Source organism: Thamnophis sirtalis, unplaced genomic scaffold (genome assembly GCF_051295495.1).
Source record: "Thamnophis sirtalis isolate CommonGarterSnake01/CBP01778 unplaced genomic scaffold, rThaSir2_p1.2 scaffold_8, whole genome shotgun sequence".
NCBI lineage: Eukaryota > Metazoa > Chordata > Lepidosauria > Squamata > Natricidae > Thamnophis > Thamnophis sirtalis.
In genome coordinates, this window is record NW_028261388.1 from 15,796,340 (window position 1) to 15,817,355 (window position 21,016).

A 21,016-nucleotide genomic window follows, 5' to 3' on the forward strand; every position below is an offset into this window, starting at 1 on the left:
TAAGAGGTTTACAAAGTCAGCATTATTGCCCCCACAGTCTGTGTCCTCATTTTACCCACCTCGGAAGGATGGAAGGCTGAGTCAACCCTGAGCCGGTGAGATTTGAACCGCCGAACTGCAGTTAGCAGTCAGCTGAAGTGGCCTGCAGTAATGCGCCACCTCGGCCCTTAATATTGTGATGTCCTTTTATGAATTTAAAATGTTCTTCATTGAAAGGAGCATGCATAGTTCTGTCATGGAGCTGAAAATGTCCCGTCCAGTGGTGGGTTTCAGCCGGTACGGCCTGGTACGGCTGTACTGGTAGTAGTCGGGAGCAGCAGCCACCGTACCGGTATGGTGGCTCGTTTGGCCCACCCGCCCGCATTCCATACCAGTTTTTAAAGCAACCGGGGCAATTGCGCACACGCACACAGCATGTGGCACCTGTGCAACCTCCACCGAGTAGCTGGGTGTTGCAGGGGTAGCGGAGTGCACATGCGTAGACAGCATACGTCAGGTGCATGCACAGCACAAGTCCGGTGCGTGCACAAATGGACTATGAGCAGCGTACCAGTAGTGAAGGTAAGAGCAACCCGCCACTGATCCCATCTGATCACTTCCTGGCAAGAAATGGAGTGACAGATTTTATTTTCTTGGGTTCCAAAATCTCTGCAGCCGGTGACGGTAGCCATGAAATTACAAGACACATGCACCTGGGGAGGAAAGCTATGACTAACCTAGACAGCATATTAAAAAGCAGAGACACCACCTTGCTGACAAAGATCTGTATAGTCAAAGCTATGGTTTCCCCAGTAGTAATGGCTGTGAGATTTGGACCATAAGGAAAGTTGAGTGTCTAAGAACTGATGCTTTCCAATTGTGGCATTGGGGAAGACTCTTGAAAGTCCCTTGGACTGCAAGGAGATCAAATCAATTAATCCTAAAGGAAATGAACCCTGACTGCCCATTGGAAGGACAGATACTGAAGCTGAAGCTGAAATACCTTGGTGTCGTGGCCCCATCAGAGCCTGAATCCACAGGGGAGAATGAGCCAGAGCTGTGGCTGACAGAGATTGAGGGGGCAGCTTCGTTGGCCTTGGAGGAATGGGGGGGAGGAGCAGGGTGAAGCAGCCCTGGGTTCCTCAGGCTTCTCTCCTTCCATTGTTTCTTGTCCTGCCTTCAAGTGCTTTGTAAAATAAATTGGGCCCCTCCTCTTTGTGGCAGCCTCTCAAATACTTGAATATTCCTATCATGTCTTGCCTAGTCCTTCTTTTCTCTAGACTAGCCCAACCCAAATCCTGCAACCGTTCTTCACATGTTTTAACCTCCAGGCCTTTAATCATCTTAGTTGCTTTTCTTTTCACTTTTTCAATTTTTCCAGATGAAGACAGCCAGCCAGCCAGTCAGCCAGTCAGTCAGCCAGCCAGCCAGCCAGCCAGCCAGACAGACAGACAGACAGACACACACACACACACACACACACTTGATAATGATGGTAATGATGGCGATGATGATGATGGAGGAGGAGGATGTCTTAAGTACTTAGCCAAAGTAAACAGTGGTTGCAAAAACAATTTGCAAGCACAGTTTTAAATTGTTTAGAAATAAAGAGACAATGACTTTATGCTGATTGCAAATCATGACATTTGTTTAACTAGTTCACAAACAACAAGAATTAAAAACAGATTTTCCTGACTGAAATTTGCTGATGCGCCTGTTTATTTACTATTCAGGACCCTCAACTTTCATTCAGTAATGGTTTTCTAAGTGTAACTTCTTTTTTTAAATAAATTTTTATTTTAAACACATAAACACATCAACAAAAACAAACACATGACTTAAGACAACATAGGAACAAGAGGTTCCATCATATATCATACAGCAGTTCCGTATCGGTTTCTTTGCGGTTAGTGTTTTCCCTTCTATACATTTCTATCTTGCAGTGTAACTTCTGTATCTCGTATTTAATATGAAAAACCTTTTCTAATATAATACTTTGTTTTTTTATTAAAATCATTTTCTTGTCTTATGGTCCATCAACTACAAATACATTTTAAAAGCAAACAGTTTTTAAAATTGCAAATCTATTTCAAAACGCATAGCATTAAATTGACAATTTTGCACATTATTCCCCAGCCAATGCATTTCTCTGAACATAGTGAATCTTATTTGGGGGCAAACATATAGAACTATTAATGCCCGGTCACAGGAGAAAATGCAGGCACTGTTTACAAGCAGCTATTTTTTTTGTTAAAGCTTTATATGCATTGAGTAAATACAGACATTTAAAAAGAGATCACACTTTATAATAAAAGTAGGAGCACATAACTGTTTTGCAACCATCCTATGGACAGCAAAAAGCTAATTTTCAATATTTGTTTACTGCCATCTAGTGGTCCTCTGGATCTTTGCTTCCCAAATTTATTCTCTATGATACATAGTTTTAATGCTTTAACAGAATCATTTGTATGCTATTTTCCTCTTACAGGGGTTGTGTTTTAAGACAATTTCTAGCAATTAAACCAGCTGTTGCTCTTCATTACACGAATCACCCTTTGAGTCTTCGGATCAAACTCCCACTGCCTGGATCCATGGAAAAAATAGAAGAAACCTAAAAGGGAAGATACCATGTTATCAGAGGTGGGTTCCTACCAGTTCGCACCTATTCGGTAGAACCGGTTCGTCAAAACTACCAAACTGGTTAGAAGAGGTTCCACCAGTGGACCCAGAAAGCAGGCCACACCTACAGAAGATGCTCCAAAAATTTTGAAACCCACCACTGGTCCTTGGATATGATTATTCTACACTATCATGCTCATATTTATAAAACTCAGTGCCTCTGTGAAAGGTAAGGATGACTACTGCGTTTGTGGTGCAATCAGAACATTGCGTGTGTTGAAGTTGTTTTAATGCAAACCAAAGATGCCTTTTAAAAAACAAGTTTACATCATATTCTTATGCATGCCAGTGCTGCGTGTGAGGTAATTTAAGGTGGTTCTGACAAGTGTCGTCGGCTTCTTCATATCCGGTCACATGAGCTGCAAGCTACTCCCATCCGGTCACATGGGCGGCAAGCCACTCCCACAAAGGAGGCCACACCCACAGAGTAGGTTCGAACAATTTTTGAAACCCACCACTGCATATTATATAGAAAAATGATAGAAACATAGAAAACTGATGACAGAAAAACATCCATAGAGTCTGCCCTTTGAGTTTTTTTGTTTGTGTTTCCTTTTTAATTGACTTATTATTATTTTAATTATTTATTTTTCATTTTTCATTACGCAGTCAGCCAGATGTTCAGACTGGATTTGGCATATTTGTCAGCCAATTGATTTTTTTAAAAAAATGTCAGATGATAGACATGATATCAAAACAGCGCCATCACTTAAAAAAAACAAACCCACGGATGATGGCATAAGGCAGGTTTTGTAAATGTATAAACCAATAGCAGAGAATATTTGTGGCTTAGGGTTGTACTGTTGAATTGACCCACTGGCACTGATGACGTTACCTACTTGGGTAATGAAATGTCTGCAAGAAAACAACCAAGATCAAAGAATACCAAGGAACCCCCCAGTGGTGGGATTCAAATCATTTAACAACTAGTTCTTTGTCCTAATGACCAGCTGAGTAGGCGGGGCTTGGTGTCATGTAACTGGGTGGGCATGGCCAATTCAGCGTCACTCACGTTGATGGGCGCTTCGCATTAGCTGTTACTATGTCATAAGGGTTAACCGGAGAGGCAGTTTCTGTAAGCAGGGCAATAAGGATCGTGCTAGAAACAACACCAGAATGTTTCCTTCCTGCCTTCCTTACAGGATTAGCCCTGTAAAGTGGGAAAAATCAAAAGGAGATTTCTTCCAACAACCGATTCTCTAAACTGCTTAGAAAGTTAACAACCAGTTCTCCCGGATAGGTGTGAACCGGCTGAATCCCACCACTGGAACTCCCCCTCCCAACTTGCAAATGCCATAGAAAGTATAATAGACAAAAGATTGGTAGATCGGTCAACGGGATTTAAAATTATGAATTTAGTGGTCCCTGAGGTCCAAAAGGTTGGCAACCTCCGATCTAAGTCATGGCTGACTCAAAGGTACTTTTTCAAGAGGCAACTGGGCTTTCTGGTTTTTCGTGGCACAACGCAGGAGAACAAACACATCGGGTCTAGATGCAGCAGTCTATCTGCATTTAAAAGATAGAGGTCACTCTTTTGAAAACAGCAAAGTCCACATTTTGGACAGAGAGGACCTCTGGTTGGAAAGAGGGGTCAAAGAGGCCATCTAAGTCAAAATTGAACAGCCCACTCTCAAGAGAGGGGGGAGATACAACATCATCTATGTCCCATCTATAACACAGTCCTTTCAATGGTTCCAAGAAGGCTCCACACCCATTTCCACCACTCAGAAATGGTGGGTGACACAAATAAACCTCCAGGTGACCTTAACGACTTGCTAAAAGAATGCAAATGACCCGCTGTCTGCAAGGAGTATAAATCCTTCCGTTCCCCACCATCCAGTTAGAGCTGAAGAAGCTTCTTGGATGAGAAGCACAAGGTCTTCGAAGAAAAACCAGGAAATCCAAGTGTCTCTTGAAAAAGCACCTTTGGGATAAATCTTTGCAAGTTTCATTCAAATCTAGGAACTTAATTCAAAGCCTTTTTAATTTGTGTGGATAACATTTCTGCATTTTGGTTTTTAGTCCTTAACATTGACTACAGAAGACTGCTGGATAATGCATATTATTATTCAGATTTGTGAAACTGTTTAAGGTTTGTTGTTAACCAGGTTTTCTTTATGAAGATAATTATAAGTGAATTGTCTTGTGATACAGTACAGTTTTTCTAATGCTTTTAAGTACCACTGCCATGGGAAAGTGACATACAAATAAATAATGATAGTAGACAAGTTCCAATGTCTATGGCAGGTCCATGATCCATATTTTAGATCCCGATTAGAAAATACATTTTTTTCCCTTACCATTCAGCTGGAAGGCAGCATCAATCTTCTCATCAATTTCAGGAAAATCATCGCTTATATTCCTTGGATAATCCTCATCCATGGACCGAGTATTTTCATCATACCTGAAAAAATGCAATTCAATTAAGTGCAAGATGTTCCTGGTGTGAATTCAGCCCATGGTCCTAATGAAAGATAGTGAGAATAGCTGTTGGTGTAAAAAGATGTGGGGAAAGATGAAATAGATACAAGCAAATAGAATCCAAATGGAGAACAATACAATTCAGAAAGCTCTCAACTTAGTAATGTTGTAAAGTTCGTTTAGTAACTGATCAATCCGGAGCTCTGTTATCGGCTACAGAGGCCTTCAGGACAGCCTTGCTGGCCGCAGGAGAAATGGGACGCTGTGTGGGAGGCCTAGTTGCAACTATCTGAAGCTGAAGAAGTTCCCGAAGGCCTCTGACAGTGAAAAAAAGGCCAGGGGAGGATGCACACAAGTGAGGTCAGTCATTGGATGGCATCCCCGAAAATAAGACCTGGTGCCTTTTGTGGTGGCAAAAAATTATAAGACAGGTCTTATTTTTGGAGAAACATGGGTATATATGTATGTGTATATATGTTTAATGTATGTATATGTCAGGGGTGGGTTCCTGCCAGTTCTAACCTCTTCTATAGAAGAGGTTCCACAAATCTACAGTGCCGTTTAGAAACGGTTCCAGCTCCCTCCCCCCACCCGTCCGCACATCATCAAGAGGAAGAGCGAGAGGAGGAATTCTGGGAGTTGAAGTCCACAAGTCTTAAAGCTGTCAAGTTTGAACACCCCTGGGCTTTTTTTCTCTAAAGGGTTAGGGGTGCAATGGTTTTGTAACTTGACAGCTTTAAGACTTGCACACTTCAATGCCAGAGTTCCTAAGCCAACATGACTGGAGGAGGAATTCTGGGAGTTGAAGTCCACAAGTCTTAAAGCTGTCAATCTTGAATACCCTTGGTTTTTTTTTTTTAAAGGGTTAGGGGTGCAAGGGTCTTGTAACTTCACAGTTTTAAGACTTGCGTGCTTCAAATGCCAGAGTTTCTGAGCCAACATTTTGGTTGCTAAGCAAGAGCGTTGTTAAGTGAGTTTCACCACATTTTACAAGTTGGCCACTCCCACCCAGTCACATGGCCGGCAAGCCACTCCCACAAAGCATGCCACACCTACAGAAGAGGTTCTAAAAATTTTTGAAACCCACCACTGGTATGTGTGTGTTTGTATGCATATGCATCGATGTGGGGGTATACATGTGGATACAGAAACAGACACAAGCAAATAGAATCACAGAATTTGCTAAGACTTATAAAAATGTTTTTTTTAAAGTAGTTTTTCTTGACAAACCTACTGCTATGGAGGTTTTTCTAGCATTCAGCTAGAATGCCTTTAAGTCTGTATGGTGTCTGCTGTGTATTTGACAATCATGGATCTAAAGGTTAAGATTGTTAGAAGCAAAAGAAAGAAATATAAAGTTGGTTTGTTTGATTAAACCTAATGTGCTTTAAAAATCTTTTTTTTAACTTTCCTTTTCCTTCTTTTTGAGTTAACTCCGCATTTTCTTTTACTATTGTTATTAAAACTTCCAATTAAAATATTATTATTATTTTTTAAAAAAACATTTGAAGATCACTTTAATATTCCACTTCTGTCTTTTCACCCTATGGCTCACTATGATCCTTATTATATTTCAAAGGGGTTAAGGAGACCCTACCTCCAGTATTGGTTGCCAACAAAGAAATAGGTTTTTCCAGTATCTTTATCAAAAACAGCAGCATCGATTTTCTCAATATTTGTTGGGAATCCCAACTTGTCAATAGGTTGGGGATAGCCAGGCTGCATTTGAAGCCTACTAATCATCCAGAATTTATTACCTGTTGAAAGAAAGCCAAAAGTTTTCAAAGTTAATTAAATAATCCCCATTGTATATATGTATGTACCCTGTTTCCCCAAATATACAACCTACTCCTTTTTTTTATTTATATCTCGTTTCCTCTTTTCCAACAGCTGGTTGCCAGAGAAGTTGCTATTCTCTGTTTGTAGAGCACTTTTGAAATTAGCCCAGGAGTCATATATATCACTCTAGTACTGCAGGTTGCTCATTCCTAGACTTCTAATTCAAATTATAGACACCTTAGTATCTTACCTTTAAAGAAAAAAACCTGATCGTTCGTATTTTCATAAGCTGCCTGGATTCCAGATGGCAGGAGAGGTGACAAAGTAGAAATTGGTTCCATGTCCACTTCGGAGCCTGTAGGATACACTCTCCAGATGTGCCTGCAATAAATATGACGGTGCATTTCCTATTACTAAAAATAATTGTTCTGGGAATTAAAACAGGCAACTGGTTCTATTGTAAATCAGTTTACCAGAAAAACATAGAAATCAGTCTAACATAGTCAGAAGGATACAATTATGGGGAAAAGCTGAACATAGGAACTTTTTGGGTGCAATATCTTGTATATGTCTATGGAGAGTCTCAGTCATCCTGGTCATGATTGTCCCAAAGGTGCTTTTTTCAAGAGGCAACTGGACTTTCTGTTTTTTCTTTGAAGAGCTTCTTCAGCTCTGACTGGATGTTGGATCCTTCCATTCCCCCTCATCCATTCAGAGTGACACTCAGGTCTCAAACCTGGAGCTGTCAGCTCTCCAGCCAATAAGCTCAGTGTCTTTAACTGCTGAGTATTGCGCCCCCTTGCAAAGAATATAAACCCTTCCATTCCACACCATCCAGTCAGAGCTGAAGAAGCTTCTTGGATGAGAAGCAAAATGTCTTCAAAGCAAAATGTCTTCAAAGAAAAACCAGAAAGTCCAGTTGCCTCTTGAAAAAGCACCTTTGGGACAATTTTTTGTATATTTACTCAGAAGTAAGGCCCACTATGTTTTCTGGAAATTCATCCTAGTAAGATTTCAGGCTTCATGGACTAAGAAAATGAGAATCATTTTGAGCTAGAACCAGGGGTGGGTTCCTGCCAGTTCTAACCTCTTCTATAGAAGAGGTTCCACAAATCTACAGTGCTGTTTAGAACCGGTTCCAGTTCCCTCCCCCCGCCCGTCCGCACATCATCAAGATGAAGAGCAAGAAGAGGAATTCTGGAAGTTGAAGTCCACAAGTCTTAAAGCTGTCAAGTTTGAACACCCCTGTTTTTTTTTAAGGGTTAGGGGTGCAAGGGTCTTGTAACTTGACAGCTTTAAGACTTGCGTGCTTCAAATGCCAGAGTTCCTGAGCCAACATTTTGGTTGCTAAGCATGAGTGTTGTTAAGTGAGTTTCACCACATTTTACAAGTTGGCCATGCCCACCCGGTCACACGGCTGCAAGCCACTCCCACCCAGTCACATGGCCGGCAAGCCACTCCCACAAAGCAGGCCACACCCACAGAAGAGGTTCCAAAATTTTTTGAAATCCACCACTGGCTAGAACCCTATAATTCTATAATCTAGTGGTTCAGACCTGTATTATTTGACACAAATCCTACCTTGTTTGGTTTCCTCTAAATTCCAATCCATGTGGAATTTGGAGGAAAATAATCCCGGTGCTATTCATAAGGTTTATAGTGAGTAAATGAATCGTGAAGTATATAGTTAAGTTATATAGTTATCATTATATATTTGTTATTATAGTTAAATTCTAATGGATCGAAAGCGCCAACTTTCTGCAATGGAGTCAGAACAGTGTGATGAGGCAAAATGTCTCTGGAAATTCTCAGTCATCCGGGTCATGGTTGTCCCAAAGTTGCTTTCCCCAGAGATAACTGGACTCTCTTTGTTTTTCCTTGAAGATGTTTTACTTCTCATCCAAGCTCCTTCTCTTCAGAACTGAAGAAGCTCCTTAGATGAGAAGCCAAATGTCTTCAAGGAAAAGCCAAAAAGAAAAAGCAGGTTTTGGGACAAAGACGACAAGGCAACAAATAAACACTAGATGGGGGTAGAGAGTGGAAAATATTTTCTTTTCAATGTCAAGCTACTCAACATGACATATACACATCTACTATGCAGCTGTTCTGTCTTTCTCCTTTTATAGTAAGCAAATCCTCTTTACCTTCCCTTGAAAAATATCACTTCTCTTCGGAAAGTAGTGATGGCATCGAAATTTAGCTTAGGATCACAAGCTTTTGGTAGCGTTGGCTTCACAGGTTCATTTGAAGGATTTTGTGATGGTCCTAAAATTATCAGATAGAATATGATTAATCATAACATTTATTCTCTTATGTAAGAGCCAAGGTGGCGCAGTGGTTAGAGTGCTGTACTGCAGCCACTTCAGCTGACTGTTATCTGAAGTTCGGCGGTTCAAATCTCACCGGCTCAAGGTTGACTCAGCCTTCCATCCTTCCGAGGTGGGTAAAATGAGGACCCAGACTGTGGGGGCAATATGCTGACTCTGTAAACTGCTTAGAGAGGGCTGAAAGCCCTATGAAGCGGTATATAAGTCTAACTGCTATTGCTAACTGCTATTGCTATTCTCAGAGTAGAAAGAGATCTATTTGGAGATTGTGGACAAATGAAGTGAACTATGCAATATGTGTAAGATATTGCACCCTCATTATAAGGTCCTTCCTTCCTTCCTTCCTTCCTTCCTACCTACCTACCTACCTACCTACATACCTCCCTACCTCCCTCCTCTTCTTTTTCCTTCCCTCTTTCTTCCCCTCTTTCCTGATTTTTCCTTCCTTACTCTCTTCCCACCTTTCCTTCTTTTGAATAAACAATAATAAACTGAGTTCTCATAAGATCAGTGGACTGGTACACCCAGTACGGGCATACTGGTGCCTGCTGTGTATCATATTTTGCAGGGGATATTTGAAAGCAATCACATTTCTGTTGCTTTTGAAAGCAATAAAATAGGCAGGTCTGGCATGTTACAGAAGAGATCCTGGAGTGATCCAAGAGATCCCGGAGCATTGTCTGCAACCTGAATCTTTTCCTTCAAGCAGCTCTTCCAAATTTGTTGCTACAGCTATGTAAATGACCCTTAAATGCCACGATGGAATTGTTGCAGTTGGTTCTCACTAAAATGACTGCTGGGGCAAATTCTAATCCCCAGCAAAAGTTAAAGGCGCCTTGTGGGCCATTGTGACTGCGCTTGGGAGGTAGTCTGATGTAAGAAAGGATTGTTGAACTAGGAAACTTTACTCTCCGTTTGCCTGAGGGTTGCATTGCCCCAGGATTATGTGATCACCTTTTGCGACTTCCTGACAACCAAATTCAATGGGGAAATCAAATTCACTTCACAGCCATGTTACTAACTCAACAGCTGCAGTGATTCATTCAACACCTATGGCAAGAAAGGTCATAAATTGAGCCAACACTTACTTAACTGTCTTGTTAAACAACATAAATTTTGGACTCAATTGTGGACATGTCTAAAACAAGTATGTCTAGTTTAAAGAAAAGAAGGACTAGGGGAGACATGATAGCAGTGCTCCAATATCTCAGGAGATGCCACAAAGAATAGGGAGTCAAACTATTCTCCAAAGCATCTGAGGATAGAACAAGAAGCAATGGGTGGAAACTAATCCAGGAGAGAAGCAACCTAGAACTAAGGAGAAATTAACCTAGAACTAAGGAGAACAATTGATTAGTGGAACAACTTGCCTTTAGAAGTTGTGAGTGCTTCAATACTGGAAGCTTTTAAGAAGAGATTGGACAACTATCTAAAATGGTACAGGGCAGCGATGGCTAACCTTTTTGTCATTGCATGCCAAAAGCACACGTGCGTGCAACAATGCATGTGTATGTGGCCACACCAGGGGTGGGTTCCTGCCAGTTCTAACCTCTTCTATAGAAGAGGTTCCACAAATCTACAGTGCCGTTTAGAACCGGTTCCAGCTCCCTCCCCCCGCCTGTCTGCACATCATCAAGATGAAGAGCAAGAGGAGGAATTCTGGGAGTTGAAGTCCACAAGTCTTAAAGCTGTCAAGTTTGAACTCCCCTGGGGTTTTTGTTCTAAAGGGTTAGGGGTGCAAGGGACTTGTAACTTGACAGCTTTAAGACTTGCGTGCTCCAAATGCCAGAGTTTCTGAGCCAACATTTTGGTTGCTAAGCAAGAGCATTGTTAAGTGAGTATCACCACATTTTATAAGTTGGCCACGCCCACCCAGTCACATGGCTGGCAAACCACTCCCACAAAGCAGGCCACACCTACAGAAGAGGTTCTAAAAAAAATTGAAACCCACCACTGGGCCACACCCATAATGCAATGCATGCGCAAACCCCGTGCCCTGCCCCCTGCGCATGCATGTATGACACCACCCCCTGTGGCCCTTTTTGGGCCTAGCATGCCTCCCTGAAGCCTCCTGGGACCAAAAATGACGTGGAAGGGTGAACACCACACCCCCTGTGGCCCGTTTTGGACCTAGCAAGCTTCCCTTAAGCATCCTGGGCCTGCCCCCATGCATGCACATGAGCCCCCTGGCACCCCCACGCATCCGTGCACCTCTCCCTCATGTGCATGTCTCCCGCAGGTGCGGCAGAGACCTAAAAATCAGCTGGCCAGTGGGAGACACACACCCATGCTCAGTGGAGCTGAGCTGGAGTGACAGCTCGCATGCCCACAGAGAGGGCTCTGTGTGCCATCTGTGGCACTTGTGCCATAGGTTCTCCATCACAAGTATAGGGTTTCCTGCCTGGCAGAGGGGTTGAACTAGAAGACCTCCAAAGTCCCTTCCATGTGTGTTACTCTGTTATTCTGCGTGGCACGACAAAACCGCGCTCGACTAAGCCGCCCCTGATTAAACCACGTTGCTGACGTCATCAACAGGGCGACAACAGCAAGCGCGGAGAAAGAAGGGCGCTTTAAATAGCGCTTTGAAAGCAAGCCGATTCAACTTAAGGTAAGGGTTAGGTTTAGGGGTTAATTTTAGGTTTAGCGTTTACAGCGTGCTTCTGTCTCCGTGCTGTTGTCGCCCTGTTGATGACGTCAGCTACGCGGTTTCGTCAAGCGCGGTTTAGTCGAATGCGGTTTTGTGGTGGAACCATTATTCTGAGTATCTGAAGTCAAAAGGGCCTGGAAAAACATTGGACATGCTTTCAAACAGATTAAATGAAGTTAGGTTAAAAACTGAATCATAGTTTTTGAGTGAATTCTGCAGTCATGCTTTCTTACCATAGATGGTCTGGATGGCATTAATGTCATCTTCAGAAAGCGGAGAATCATCAGGGTCAATGGGTTTATAATTGGGGAACATCAGTGCTCTTGGATCATTAGAATGTGCGAGGCCAAGTACATGCCCAATCTCATGTGCAGCAACAAGGTACAAGTTGAATTCTAAATAAATAATTAGAAAAGCAAGTCAATGAAACATGGTTATACATGGAATGCAGATGCATACATGAAGTTCCACTGGGTTCACTGAGATTCAGTCTCAAGGAAATGCACATATGATTGTTCTATTCGAGGCTTGAAAGTTAGAATATTTTGGACACATGATACGACACCTAGAAAAATACGGCATCCTTCACTTAATCATTCAGGGAAAGACTGAAGGCAAACGAGGTTCCAGGCAGAAGAAGAACATCATGGCTTCAAAATCTAAGGGGCCGGTTTGGACAAAATTCAGCAGCACTTTTTGTGCAGCTGTTGATAAAAATAGGATCACCAACATGATCGCCAATGTCTGCTGCCTCTTTGAAAGTTGCTTTGCATACCCACTCCAAAGAGGTGGTGGCTGGACGCAGGCCGCTGAAAAATCCTCCGGTCAGTGAAAAAGCTGCTGCCATTGCCGCCATTTTCTTCATGCATGCTTGGACTTGCAAGGCAATGGGATGCGCATGTGCAAAGAAAATGGTGGTGAAGGCAGCAGCTTTTTCACCGACCGGAGGATTTTTCAGTGGCCTGAGGCCAGCCGCCGCCTCTTTGAGAGCCAGTATGCAAAGTGTCGGGCCGAGCAAGTGGTGATCAGGTGGATGGGGTGAGCAACCGGAGACAGGGAGACTGGGCCATGGGCGTGGCCAGCCAGTCACCACTACTGGTTCACTGAACTGGGCAAAATTTTCACCACTGGTTCAGGTGAACCGGTGCGAACTGGCTGAATACTGTCTCTGCAACAGAGACCCATGCCCTATCCAAACATCTACTATCTATTTACATTGGAAGGTGAAGAACTCCATACAAAGAAAACGTATAAAAAGTTTCAGTCAGCCATAGCTGTTCATTTTTTAAAGGCAAGAAGAACCTCACTACCATAGATGATGTATAATTATATGTAAAAATAAGTGACATTAATGCAGACTCTTCCCACTGCCATAACTACAGATAAAATGTCATTATATCTCCCCATTTCTACAAGGAAGAATTCCCACCACTAAAGTGGAGAATCTTTAAACTTACTAATGGTGGAGTAAGGGAGAGGAACAGCAGAAGACTTCAGCTTTGGGGCTTTTTTCAAGACAGGAGTCCTGGCATCTTCTGCTGGAGTGACAGGGTAATTTCTAGATCTTCTTTGCTCTGTAAATAAATGAAGAAATAATGACACTTTCAAGTAATTGTAGTTCCGAGTGATAGGAGCAAGCCAGAAAATATTCAGAATAATTAGAGATGAGATTCCCCTTCCCTGTTTTCCTTTTAATGGAATTCCTACTTAGTGATTTATCTTGGTTAGCTGTAAAACCTGCCTTAGTCTCAGAAATCTCCTGGATGAAAACATTTGCCCCAAGCTTATCATCCTATAATAACTGAGTTTATAGACAGGTAGGATGCGGTGGCTCAGTGGCTAAGATGCTGAGCTTGTCGATGAGAAAGGTCGGCAGTTCGAATCCCTAGCGCCGCGTAACGGAGTGAGCTCACGTTACTTGTCCCAGCTTCTGCCAACCTAGCAGTTCGAAAGCATGTAAAAATGCAAGTAGAAAAATAGGTACCACCTTTGGTGGGAAGGTAACAGCGTTCCGTGCGCCTTCGGCATTTAGTCATGCTGGTCACATGACCACAGAGACGTCTTCAGACAGTGCTAGCTCTTCGGCTTTGAAACAGAGATGAGCACCGCCCCCTAGAGTTGGGAACAACTAGCACATATGTGCTTTACCTCTACTTTAGTCTTCAACATGACCAGTTGCTTAGCAACCATTTGAGTTATGATATACCCCAAAATGGGACTTATGACCTAGTTTCAAAGTTCTTATGTCCACCAGCTCCTGCAATCATGACTGCATTTTGGATGTTCAGCAACCAACTCACAATTACACATAGCCATTTTCAGTGCCCTGCAATCACATGACTGCAATTTACAACATTACAACAGCTGGCATTTACATTTCATAGTGAACAATAGGTTGGCTAAGCACTGTAACATTCAAGTAAGGAACATGCCACTTGTTTAATGACTACCACATTTGCTCACCACATTCGCTTAACAGCCACCTGAAAAAGGATAATAAAATTGAGTCCAGTCCCTTGGTGACCCATTTTATGACCAGCATGACTTACAACCATAATTGTAAGCTCCATTACAGTCACAACACAAGGACTGCCTCTAATTGAAACTTTCATGCTTGATTCAATGGAACTCAAGCCAGATAACCATGCACAAGAATGCAGTGATACTCATTTTAATTACTATTATTCTGGGTTGTCCTTCTTTGGAGGATTGTCTACAGCAGTGGTGGGTTTCAAATTTTTTTAGAACCTCTTCTGTAGGTGTGGCCTGCTTTGTGGGAGTGGCTTGCCGTCCATGTGACTGGGTGGGAGTGGCTTGCCAGCCATGTGACTGAGTGGGAGTGGCTTGACAGTCATGTGATTGGGTGGGCATGGCCAACTAGTAAAATGTGGTGAAACTCACTTAAAAACGCTCTTGCTTAGCAACCAAAATGTTGGCTCAGAAACTCTGGCATTTGAAGCACACAAGTCTTAAAGCTGTCAAGTTACAAGACCCTTGCACCCCTAACCCTTTAGAAAAAAAACCCAGGGGTATTCAAACTTGACAGCTTTAAGACTTGTGGACTTCAACTCCCAGAATTCCTCCTCCAGTCATATTGGCTCAGGAACTCTGGCATTGAAGTGTGCAAGTCTTAAAGCTGTGAAGTTACAAGACCCTTGCACCCCTAACCCTTTAGAAAAAAAACCCAGGGGTATTCAAACTTGACAGCTTTAAGACTTGTGGACTTCAACTCCCAGAATTCCTCCTCCAGTCATATTGGCTCAGGAACTCTGGCATTGAAGTGTGCAAGTCTTAAAGCTGTCAAGTTACAAGACCCTTGCACCCCTAACCCTTTAGAAAAAACCCCCAGGGATGTTCAAACTTGACAGCTTTAAGACTTTAAGGTTTAGATAGGATTCTTAGAGGTGGGCGGGGCGATTGGTGAGCCAGCCAATCAGTGAGTGGTGGGCGGGGCAAGCATGGTGCGGATGGGCAGGGGTGGGGGAGGAAGCTGGAACTGGTTCTAAACGGCATGGTAGATTTGTGGAACCTCTTCTATAGAAGAGGTGAGAACTGGCAGGAACCCACCCCTGGTCTACAGCTACAGTGAAAATAGCTCTTGCACATCAAAACTGAAAGGCTTATTACTACTTACCATACAAATTGCCTATCCAGGTTTCATCCTCATCAAAATGGACATTTCCACGAAAGTAATGACCAGGAGGGAAAGCATGCCCAAGGACACCTAGGGGTCCATCGAATTGCCGTGGACAGCGGCCATGCACTGAAAGACAACATGATATGAGATTACTGTACTCTCAATTCATAAAAAAGAGCTTAAAGAAACTTAAAGCTGCTGTAGGTTTTAAGGTGCTACCTCTTGTTGCAAACTCAATCTTGATGTCTGCTCTCCCTCTGTGAATCCTGACGAATGTCAGAGGGGTCACTTTACTCCAAACTTCAAAAGCTTTCTTGATGGAGGCATCCACATCAGCTCTCTTCATGTCAGGGGTGTAATTCATAATTCTAAGAAAATTAAAGTGCAGAACATTTTCTCACTGAAACAGTTTGGTCAAATTGTTAAAGCACCAGGCTAGAAATCAGGAGATGGTGAGTTCTACTTGTGGATGTTGGATATCCGTTTGTCTGTAGTGGTGTAGGGCTTCCTGCCTAAGCAGTGGGTTGGACTAGAAGACCTCCAAGGTCTCTTCCAACTCTGCTATTCTATTCTATTCTATTCTATTCTATTCTATTCTATTCTATTCTATTCTATTCTATTCTATTCTATTCTATTCTATTCTATTCTATTCCATTCCATTCCATTCCATTCCATTCCACTCACTCCACTCCACTCCACTCCACTCCACTCCACTCCACTCCACTCCACTCCACTCTACTCTACTCTACTCTACTCTACTCTACTCTACATGTAGATTATGCATGAAAGCTGCTGGGTGACCCTGGGCCAGGCATTCGTTCTCAGCCTAATTCACCTCACGGGACAAAAATAGGAGACGAAAGGAGCATTAGGTACGTTTGCTGCCTTGAGTTATGCATAAAAATAATAAAGGTGAGATTTAAAAAACTTACAAAATCATTTGCACCACTATGGATATTAACAATCTGGACTGAAAAATGAACATATACAAATAAAAAACAGAGATCGAAGTAGATTGAGAAAAATAACTGAAATCTTTCCAATTCACATTGATCGGTTCCTGAATAAAGTTATTCACCTGACTTTTATTTTTTATTGAGCTGAGAACAAAACAAGTTTCCTTTCCCCCTACCCAAGGCATTTTCTTCCAATGAACTGTTTTTGCAAAATAGCAGTGTTCAATTATGTCCAGGCTACAGCACAGTCCTTTCAGAAGTTCCAAGAAGTTTCCACATCCCATTTGCACTATTCAGATGACCCGGAGGGCACAGATAAACCTCCAAGTGGCCTCAATGATTCTCAGAAAGAGTGCTAACAACCAGATGACTGCAAGGAATATAAATCCTTCCATCCTCCGACATTCAGTCAGAACTATAGAAGCTTCTTGGATGAGAAGCCAAATATCTTCAAGGAATAATAAAGTCCAGTTGTCTTTTGAAAAAGCACCCTTATATTCCATTTCAATTACTTTGAATTATTAATTCAAATCAATTTAAATGGATTAATGTTCTCACCACCTAGTCATGTACTTAATAATTTCTTTTTTCTATCATATTTAAAATACTAATTATAGTTCCCCCAAACTTTCATAAGAAGCCATGCAATCAAAAGTCCTAACCTGTACGTCGATATGATAAATATCCAAGCTTAGTTTTTCCAGTTTAAAATGAAGTTCTAAGAGTGATAATTGATTTTCGGTAGTTTTCAACTTATATGCGCTGAGTTTATGACAACATTGCTGTTATTTAAGATCTATTGTGTATATAACCGAGGAGGTACTATATTATTCTTATCTGAGGCATGTTGACTTAAATTCAGTCAGGGGTGAGCTTCTGGGGATTCCCAGGAGTTCGGGAGAACTTCTAGCTAAGATTCTGTGCAGTTTGGAGAACCCCCAAATCCCACTCCTGGCTGGCCCTGCCCACCCCTCCCCTCCCCTCCCCGGAGTCTCCACGAGGCCTGTTTTGGATGCCGGTAAGTGCAGGCTACGCGCAGAGGATCGGGAAGGGCGAAAAACAGGTCTACCGGAAGTTTGGGAAGGCTGGAAACTGGCCCATTACCAGCTTCCAGAGCCGGGGGGAGGCCATTTTTGCCCTCCCAGAAGCTCAAGGAAAGCTTCCGGAGCCTGGGGAGGCAAAATGCCCCTCCTTCACCATGATGCAGGAGGCTGACTGGGCCACACCCACTATGGCCATGCCCACTTGGCAAGTGGGCAGAGAACAACCCCTTGTTAAAATTTTTGAAGCCCATCCCAGGGGATATCACAAAGAATTTCTTGGTGTCGTCACATTTATTTGATCTATCATCAAATTAATTTTTACCTGTATGTAAGCTTAGTTTTTCTCCATCCGGGAAGAGCCAGGACATACTGTCCAATATCTGGGATACCACATCGTGGCTGCTGCATGACTTCTAAGGTCTCAGCATCCACTTTTCCGGTTACATTCAATCTAAAAAAGTCTTGCATTTGTTTGATTTTATCCACAAAGGACAAATTGTTTGTCTTCCATCCTCGCTGCCGTGGATCAGCTTCTGGCTCATAAAACTGATTGATATACGCCTGACAAAAACAGAAAAGCGCTTAAGCTTGGAAATGAATACATCATTTTCACATTAATTTGCGGATTTCACCGTATTTAATCTGTTAAATGTTTGGTTGGTAGAATAGCAAAGGCATATTCATTTTTGCACTTTCTTAGGAATATTGTTATAGGTCCATGATGGCAAATCTATGGCATATGTGCCCAAAGTGGCACGCAAAACCATGTCATGCAGCACGCACAGCCTTGCCTTTCTGTCTTCTGGGTTTCTGGCACACATGTGCACGTGACAATCAGCTGTCCTCTGCACACACGACAGTGCCGGAAACCAGTGTGCGCATGCATGCCAGCCAGCTGATCATTGGGCACAAATGTGTGCTAGAACCCAGAAATTTGGCTTTTCCAGAGGGTTTCCCCGACGAGCATGCGTGTGCATTCCAGTGGTGGGTTTCAAAATTTTTTAGAACCTCTTCTGTAGGTGTGGCCTGCTTTGTGGGAGTGGCTTGCCAGTCATGTGACCAGGTGGGAGTGGCTTGCCAGCCATGTGACCGGGTGGGAGTGGCTTGCCAGTCATGTGACTGGGTGGGCGTGGCCAACTTGTAAAATGTGGTGAAATTCACTTAACAACGCTCTTGCTTAGCAACCAAAATGTTGGCTCAGAAATGTTGGCATTTGAAGCACATAAGTCTTAAAGCTGTCAAGTACAAGACCCTTGCACCCCTAATCCTTTAGAAAAAAAACTTCAGGAGTGTTCAAACTTGACAGCTTTAAGACTTGTGGACTTCAACTCCCAGAATTCCTCCTTTCGCTCTTCATCTTGATGATGTGCGGACGGGAGGGAGGAGGGAGCTGGAACCAGTTCTAAACAGCACTGTAGATTTGTGGAACCTCTCCCAAAAAAGAGGTTGGAACTGGCAGGAACCCACCCCTGGTGCATGCGCAACGTTTCCGTGTTGCCTTTCCACCACTGTTATAGGTAGTCTTTGACCTATGATGACAATTGGGAACAGAACTTCCACTACTAAGTGATTTGGTTGTTAGGTGAGTTGCACCTGATTTTATGACATTTTTGCCATGGTCATTAAGCAAATCACATGACCATTAAGTGAATCCAGATTCCCCAATGGACTTTGCTTGTTAGAAACCCTCTGGAAAAGTCACAAACGGCCAACAGATACTGTTTCCCTGGAAATAAGACCTCCCTGGATAATAAGCCAATCGGGATTTTGAGCACATGCACTAAAATAAGCCCTCCCCTGAAAATAAGCCCTCTGAGAAAATATTGCAACACAGCAGCAGCCACAAGCTGACCATGCTTGCCACCTCCTGCATCTCAAAAGACCTCCTCAAAAATAAAGCCAAATGCTTATTTCAGGGGTCAAAAGAAAATAAGACCCTGTCTTATTTTTGGGAAAACATGGTATCTATTGATGTGTGTTGTCAGAATGCCACCCTGCCATGAATTTTGGAATTGGCTTGTCCTAAAATGTCAATGGTTTAATTGTGGCTCTTATTTGCAGAGATTATTTGGGATTCTTTATGAGTTGAGATTTAAGGACTGTTCGTTGCGTCTTGTGACCATCAGTTGACGGTCATCTAGGCAGGTGGTCCTTGACGTACGATGGCATTGCAGTCCAAAATTTCTGATGCTAAGTGAGACAGTTGTTAAGTGAACTTTGCTCCGCTTGATAACCTTCCCTGCCACCGTTGTTAAGTGAATCACCGCAGCTGCTAAACTAGTAACACAGCTACTAGTTTAACTAGTAACAACACAGTTGTTAAGTGAATCTGGCTCCCCCATTTTTTACTACCGGTTCGGGTGAATAGGTAGTAAAAATGCTTTAAATTTTTTAAAAAGTTGGCCACACCCACACAGTCAGATGACCCACACACTCACACACCAAGCCACGTCCAGAGAACTGGTGGCAAAATTTTTAACATTTCACCACTGAAAATAACATACCCCAAACAAGACTGGCAAGCAGGGATGTGCAGTCAGGGGAGGCAGGGGAGGCAGAGCCTCACCACTGTCATCATGAAAAGAAAAAAAAATGTAAAAGGAAAAAGACAAGAGCTGAGGTCAGACTGAGCTAGTTGCTGCCAGAGTCACCATGGATGACTCTGCTTAACTGTTTAAAAAAGCCTCTAAAAAAATACCCTCTACAGGAGGCGGCAGGAGAACGACGTGCCTCATCTAGTCTGGCTTTTATGATCACTCGAGCAGAGTTAAGCAAGGGTTAAAAGCCAAAAAATTCCTGACGTAGATGAGGCACGACATTCTCTTGCCTTCTCTTAGCAAAGGAGAAAAACAAATGCTGTCGCTTCAAATCGGAACTGAGCATGCCTGGCTGTGGAATTCTGGGAGTTGAAGTACACAAGTCTAAAAAAATTGCTGCCTCACCAGCCATAAACCTCACTGCACGTCACTGCTGGCAAGGCAAACTCCTATATATAAACATCCAGCAAACTTCCCTCTCCTAAGCACTGAGGTTGTAATGTAGACTGATAGCTAAACATCTGCCGGAAAACAGCAAAGTAAAAAAATATGAAGAGCCCCACCATTCAACCTACGGTATCATTGATTCCAAGTTTCTCAGAGCCCCGTGGCATTGTTACCTGCGCAAGCTGTTGGTTTTGTTCTTCTCTTCTCTTCTCTGAAAGGATAGGGAGTCCATAAGAAAGTGCAATAGACCAAAATAAAAACAAAAGAGGTCTCATCTTAAAATCCGGTTGCTTTGTTTAAAGAGCCGCACAGTTTCTGCCTCTGCTATCGCAGTTCATCTGGCTTTCAGATTTTTCTGCTTTATGTTTCATAAAGCCAGCTGCGGACTGACTCAACATTTCATCATGTTCTGATTAGCAACGAAAAGCTGACAAACCAGGAGAAGGTGTCACAATACAAGCAGACTTAAAATCTTGATGATATTAAAACTTTATAGCACCGAACTAGCAAAAACACTTTCTAACTCTCTCTGGCTATCTTTAAATATTGTTCAGTTTCTTAAAC

General features: G+C 42.7%; 1 protein-coding gene across 1 annotated transcript; it reads right to left on the reverse strand.

Annotated features, from left to right (window-relative positions):
• Nucleotides 1–1,743: 1,743 nt before the first annotated feature.
• LOC106552780 (matrix metalloproteinase-27) lies at nucleotides 1,744–20,792 on the reverse strand. The gene is made up of 11 exons (XM_087721146.1): nucleotides 20,626–20,792; nucleotides 17,791–18,029; nucleotides 15,689–15,837; nucleotides 15,467–15,595; nucleotides 13,290–13,406; nucleotides 12,066–12,227; nucleotides 9,003–9,123; nucleotides 7,109–7,239; nucleotides 6,677–6,836; nucleotides 4,959–5,062; nucleotides 1,744–2,590 (listed from the first exon to the last, which is right to left on the reverse strand). The coding sequence occupies exons 1-11, from the start codon at nucleotides 20,725–20,727 to the stop codon at nucleotides 2,490–2,492; spliced, it is 1,515 nt and encodes a 504-aa protein (XP_087577272.1). The 5' UTR covers nucleotides 20,728–20,792; the 3' UTR covers nucleotides 1,744–2,489.
• Nucleotides 20,793–21,016: the final 224 nt, after the last annotated feature.

Coding starts and splice junctions, on each gene's coding strand:
- LOC106552780 (XM_087721146.1), bottom strand. CDS start 20,727: ATGAGACCTCTTTTGTTTTTATTTTGGTCTATTGCACTTTCTTATGGA. Junction 7,240..9,002: donor GTGATATTTTTCAAGGGAAG/GTAAAGAGGATT, acceptor TATTTATTGCAG/GCACATCTGGAGAGTGTATC. Junction 5,063..6,676: donor GTTGGCAACCAATACTGGAG/GTAGGGTCTCCT, acceptor GCATTTTTTCAG/GTATGATGAAAATACTCGGT.